Below are 5,860 nucleotides of genomic sequence, written 5' to 3' on the forward strand. Positions count from 1 at the left end.
GTCTTTAATCTATATCGTATATATTGATATCATCCAATCAGATTTCAGCTTTATAATGTTCACCACTACTCAAAAATTATGGTTGGCTCTTCATTTACATTTTCATCTTTGGTATTCTGATTTGGTTCACAGAGGCTACATTTTTGCATCATTGTGGGTCAGTTTTGAGCGGCTTTCATTCAAGTCGGAAAGAACAAGTGTGAAAGGTCAACAAACTTTCAATTTGTTTCAAAATTTTCCTTCCACTGTTCGAATCGCGTCCCAAGTTTTACTTTTATTTCTAATTTTAATAAGATTTATGATTGCCGCACCTGTCCAAACTTTCTGATGTAATAAAAACACACTAATGACTTATTTGTCAAACAATTGCAAACTTTTATTACAATTGAGAAGAATTACTTCAAGCTGTATTGCAAAAAAAGCCTTCAACCAAAAATCAGACAATGCAAATAGTCGTCTATTTAAAAGCGTGTAAAAATCCCCACCTTACCAATTAATCATTTTTTCCTGAGTTGCTTGTTCTTCGCATAACAACACCCAAAATGTGGTCTTCCTCTGTTTTCATCTTGACAACTATCCTTGGTAAGTTTTCATTTCGCCTCGTTTGTATAGTTGACTCTCTCTAGTTCGATCTTAGAGGGACTGAGAATTCTCATCGAATTAGAGAAAGGTGTTGAAATTAAAGAAATTATTTTATAGTATTTTCTATCAAATAATGTACTTCGAATTAACGAAAAATTGGAATAGTACAGGTTCGAATATAAGAGAGAGAGAGCCAACAATACATAATGTATACTGTATTGTTCTCGTGATACTGTTTCACCTACCGCACGTTTTTTTAAAGAACATCCAAAATTTTCGAAAGAGTTCTTTACTTTTTGCTCTTATTTTCACCATTTTGAGAGTATATCGTTGTCTTTTTTTTAAGAAAATAGGTGTTTTGAGGTCCAGTAGGGGGAATTTTGTTCGATTTTTTGGAATCGCTCGACTGTTTTGTTAGAAGCACTATTGTTATACATTTTTGGAAAGCTAAGGGGTAGGGGAATCGAAATTACTATGTTTCCAATTTTTTTTCGGACACTTTGGTGTGATTTTCTGACAAATATGTCGGTCTCAGGCAAAAATCATAGGGTTAAAAATTAATGAAAATTTTAGCTTGAGAAAACGGAGACCTGTTGTATATTTTTGGAAAGCTCTCAAAAAATTAAGATTAGAGATATATTGCAAGTATAGGTGATTTCTGTTTCTAACTCGAGATATTAACCCTTGAAAACCGTGTTTTTCAGTCAGAAACAGCTATTTTGTCCAGTGTTTGCGCTTTTTGAAGCTCAATATCTCGAGTTAGGTACTGATAGCCAAGTATAGTTTTAACTCTGAGGATCCAAAAGCTTGTAAATTGTCCCGCTAGGATGTAAAGCCTCTGAGCCATTACACCACTTCAAAATCAAAATATCCGATTAGATAAAGTAGCAAGCCTGAAAATGCCATGCTTATGTCATGCAAAACGCTAAATATCCAGAAATGCCAACATGATTGTAGTATAAACTTTGTTTTATTAAACTTTTTTCTTTTTTTTTTCTCACCTATAGTTGCAGTAAACAGTCAAAAAGTGTGCAAAGATCAATCTCCAACCAGCAATTGTCTCTCATGGAAATCAAATGGTTTCTGCAAAGAAGACTACTCAAAACTTTACTGTGAAAAGACATGTGGCTTCTGTAAAGGTTCATCCACACCTGCCCCGCCAACTACCGTTTCAACCCAAGGGCCACCCCTCCCGTCTTCAAGTCCATCAAAATGTGGACGATCCACTGTTCCACAAAGTCGTATCGTGAATGGCGAAGATGCGAAGCCAGGAGCATGGCCGTGGATTGCGTCGCTTCAAACCACTAGTGGATGGCATTTTTGTGGTGGAACTCTAATCACTCCAAACTGGGTAAAGCAATTATACATCCTGGCCTAAAATAAAAATATTCTACAAAATTATAACGCTGGATGTTCTATCAAAATCCAGATCGAGATCGAAAATCGTTTGTTCCTTGGCTGAGATAATAGTTGGGCAGATAAGGAGTGAAATTTTTATTGATTTTCAAACGGGAATGAAACAAGGGAAAATTTTCCCATTGAGAGTAAAATTGAAGAGTGTTTTCTCAACCGGGACAAAATTTTGGCCACAATTTCCAGTAAGGCTAGGGTCTGTGACACAGGGATGTTTTATCAGTTTGAATTCGTGGAGGTTAACAATAAATGAAATGTCCTTTATACACATTGCTCGGGTGGGTTTCTTTCTACAATCATGGTTGAAATATATTGAGAATTTTGGTTATTTTAACGTTTTTCAAGATTTAAAGTTCCGGCGAGAAAGTCGATTTTGGGCTATCTCTTTAATTTAATCGAATATTTCAATTTGGGAGGGGTTGGCAGACTTCCAGGCTATATTCTGAATCTTAGTGGACTATTTTTTAACTTTTGGATCCTCAAATCGTAAGGTCCTAAGCTTTAAGTCTCATGTTAAAACTCAGAGTTAAAACTCTACCCTTCCAGCCTACTTTAGAGCACTTACAAATCGATTGTGCTTTAAAAACTTCCCGGTGGATTTCGCTTTTTTCTCAAATATTAAAATATCTTACCTTGGTTGTCTTTGAAAATTAAAAGTGCCGATTTCTGCTCTGCAGGGGGTCTAAAATTAGGAGAAAACCCCAAAAATTTGAAAAAATAACCCTTTTCCGACCATTTTGAGCCATTTTCATTAGGTCAAAATCAGTTTTTTGTGAAATATTTCACTTTTTGAGAAGCTCTCGTTTACGGAAACCCAAAAATGCCAATATTTGAGAAAACTTTCAATTTGTAAAAGTTTTGTCTGTTAAATCGAAGGTAGGGATATTTTTAACCGGAAAATATACCTTAAAAGTTTGAAATTAGACCCCCAGCAGAGCAGAATTTGGCATTTTTGATTTTCAAAGACAATCAAGGTTGAAATATATCGAGAATTTTGGTTATTTTAACGTTTTTTAAGATTTAAAGTTCCGGTGAGAAAGTCGATCTCTTTAATTTAATCGAATATTTCAATTTGGGAGGGGTTGGCAGACTTCCAGGCTATATATATTCTGAGTCTTATTGGACTATTTTTGAACTTTTGGATCCTCAGATCCTAAGGTCCTAAGTCTTGAGTCTCATGTTAAAACTCTACCCTTCCAACCTACTTTAGAGCACTCACATTGATTGTGCTTTCAAAACTTCCCGATGGGTTTCCCTTTTTTCTCAAATATTATGACCTTGATTGTAGATTATGGTACATCATATTTAGGATTTTACCTAAGATTCGCAACATGATTCGTGTTAACATTATTTTTATGTCAAAACTTACGATGATCTGGCAGATGCTGCCTCAGAACATATTTCATTCTACCGGGTGTTTCAGAAAAAGTGCATAAGTATGAAGTTAATCTTCGAGAAAACTTAAGATTTTATAAATCCAAACTTTTAACAATTCGAAGGAGGAAAGACTAACTTGAATTTTGAGCTATCATACTTTAAATTTGTTTCACGTATTCAAAAGTGGTTTAAGAAAATCCGTCATTTTTGAGAAAAAGTATAGATAAATTTCATTTAATGTCCATTAGGTATTGACGCTAGCTAGTAAAGTTCAGTGACATTGACTTTCTTCATAACTTTTGAATACATGAAGTAAATTTAAAATATGATAGCTCAAAATTTAAATTGGCTTTTCTTCTTTGTGATGATGAAAAGTTAAGATATGTAATATTTTAGGATTTTTATTTAATAATTCTTGACGGCGACTTTCATTATATCTATTAATAGAGCGTATGGAATAGTATAACGCTGTATGAGTGAAGGTAGAGAGTCTATCACCATATTCCCCTAACACCCTGCTTGGAATATGCATATATCATTCTCTCTCAATCCGGCTGATAATCGAAGCATCGATTACGTCGAATGAGCTCAGTAAAGCTCAAATTGCAGATGTAACACGATAAACTCGGTATATATAGTAGAGCGTTGAATTAGAGAGCGTCAACTGTAATGCGAATCAAGGTTGATATTTGTATGATGATTACCTTTAGGTATTAACAGCCAGTCATTGCACTGAAGGCCAATCACCAGACAGGATTACCGTCAACCTTGGTGTTCACAACAGAAACAATGATGAAGCCTCTAAACAACGAATCCAAGTCAAACGAATCATTATGCATCCAAGATACAGCAGATATAACCTGAATGCAGATATCGCTCTTTTGGAATTGAAAACACCTGCTCAATTGAACAGTCGCGTACGTCTTGCGTGCGTGCCACAAGTTGGCGTTTATCCACCAATCGGAAAACAATGCTACCTTGCAGGTTAGTAAAACGATGTTAACAGTCTTAAAAGGGAGTAATTATTTAAGATTAGGGAAAACCTCCATGTCTCAAAAACCAAACGCATGCTTCAAAAGTCTTTCCTGGGACGCCTTTGGCCAAAAGAAAGTCGTTCAGAATATGAAATTCCCCTCCCATACATGCGCAATACCTCAAGTTTTTACTTTATCAACAACTTTTTTCCTCTCGTTCGTTCGGAAAATAGGTTACATTTTTGTAATTTCCTTGTTGTGCAAGTTCTTTTATGACGGAACAGGGGCGGAAATTTGAGAAATAAGAAATTTACCATTGAATAATTTTAAAGGTTGGGGAACGACAACCCACCCAGGGAATTCACCGGCCATTCTCCAACAAACACGACTACCAGTTGTTCCAAGCCAAAAATGTCTAAACAGTCAAGAACATGTTTGTGTTGGAAACGGATTCAATCCACGTCCAGATGGTTCCCAACAACCAAATGCATGTCGTGGAGATTCTGGTGGACCGTTAGTCTGCCAAGGTAAGTGTTGTCGCCCTTTCATTTTCTATTTTCTTTTCTTTATTGAACAAGAGCACGATCGCTGTTGACAAATCAAAATTATTGCCTGAGGAAACTAAGAATTTTCTGTTTGTCTGAGCATAAATTTTGAGATTGACCCTGTTTCATGTAGATGGGACCCTGTAGACTTTTCTTTTATAAGCAACTCCAATTTTCGGGTTTCCGGTTGCTCAGCATTAGAGCTCATCTTCGGAAAAAGATACCATATCAGTGCCATAAATATCTTATATATAACACTAGATAGAGCTACTCTGTATTTCCCAAGCAACTGCACGTGAAGCAAATAATGCGCCACTTTTCGGTACCGGCAATTTGTTCAACCAATTAAAAAACCTAAGTGGCGCGAATAGCCGACAACGCGAAAGATAGGCTTGATCGGTTAAATTGCCGGCACCGAACTACTTATTAAAGATGGAGGATGATTTTGATTCAAATAGGGACAAGTAGCTCTATCTAGTGTTTTATATATAATATCTGTGACCAATGCTTATTGAGCCGAGGACTATCGTCTCCCATTGTTTGACTAGGTTTAAACAGGTGTTGTGAACGATTCAGTTAAATGTCTACTTTATTTCCCACCAGGTTCTGATGGTCGATGGGTGTTGGATGGAGTTGCAAGTTACGTTTACACTTATTGTAAATATTACACAGCTTACACACCCGTCAACAAATACTTGCCGTGGGTTAGACAATACGTCAGCGGTGTCTAAAAGAACGATATGGAAAATATTAAAGAAAGTATAATGTAAAGATACAAATTTGAATAAAATTGAGTTTATCAATCCAATAGTTGGAAGTTTATTGTCGCTTGGATCACGAGAATTAAGTTTAGATACGTTTCTAGGGATTCTTACCGGAGAAAACACCATCCACCTTGCCCGATGTGGGTAAACAATCTCTCGAAATGTAGCCAAACTTATCCTAGCTTCCCATGTTTACTTGAAAAAC

General features: G+C 36.0%; 1 protein-coding gene across 1 annotated transcript; it reads left to right on the forward strand.

Moving 5' to 3' along the window:
* The first annotated feature begins 472 nt into the window (after nucleotides 1–472).
* LOC136806091 (chymotrypsinogen 2-like) lies at nucleotides 473–5,699 on the forward strand. Its single transcript, XM_067062661.1, has 5 exons — nucleotides 473–582; nucleotides 1,590–1,933; nucleotides 4,083–4,356; nucleotides 4,679–4,873; nucleotides 5,495–5,699. Exons 1-5 carry the CDS (start codon nucleotides 543–545, stop codon nucleotides 5,620–5,622), a joined length of 981 nt encoding a protein of 326 aa, XP_066918762.1. The 5' UTR covers nucleotides 473–542; the 3' UTR covers nucleotides 5,623–5,699.
* Nucleotides 5,700–5,860: the final 161 nt, after the last annotated feature.

Source organism: Clytia hemisphaerica, unplaced genomic scaffold, assembly GCF_902728285.1.
Source record: "Clytia hemisphaerica strain Z4C2 unplaced genomic scaffold, Clytia hemisphaerica genome assembly, whole genome shotgun sequence".
NCBI lineage: Eukaryota > Metazoa > Cnidaria > Hydrozoa > Leptothecata > Clytiidae > Clytia > Clytia hemisphaerica.

Excerpts from the sequence above, each read along its gene's own strand:
- LOC136806091 (XM_067062661.1), top strand. The coding sequence starts at position 543 with ATGTGGTCTTCCTCTGTTTTCATCTTGACAACTATCCTTG. Across the intron at positions 583-1,589 it reads CATCTTGACAACTATCCTTG|TTGCAGTAAACAGTCAAAAA; the intron begins GTAAGTTTTCAT and ends TCTCACCTATAG. Across the intron at positions 4,357-4,678 it reads AAAACAATGCTACCTTGCAG|GTTGGGGAACGACAACCCAC; the intron begins GTTAGTAAAACG and ends ATAATTTTAAAG.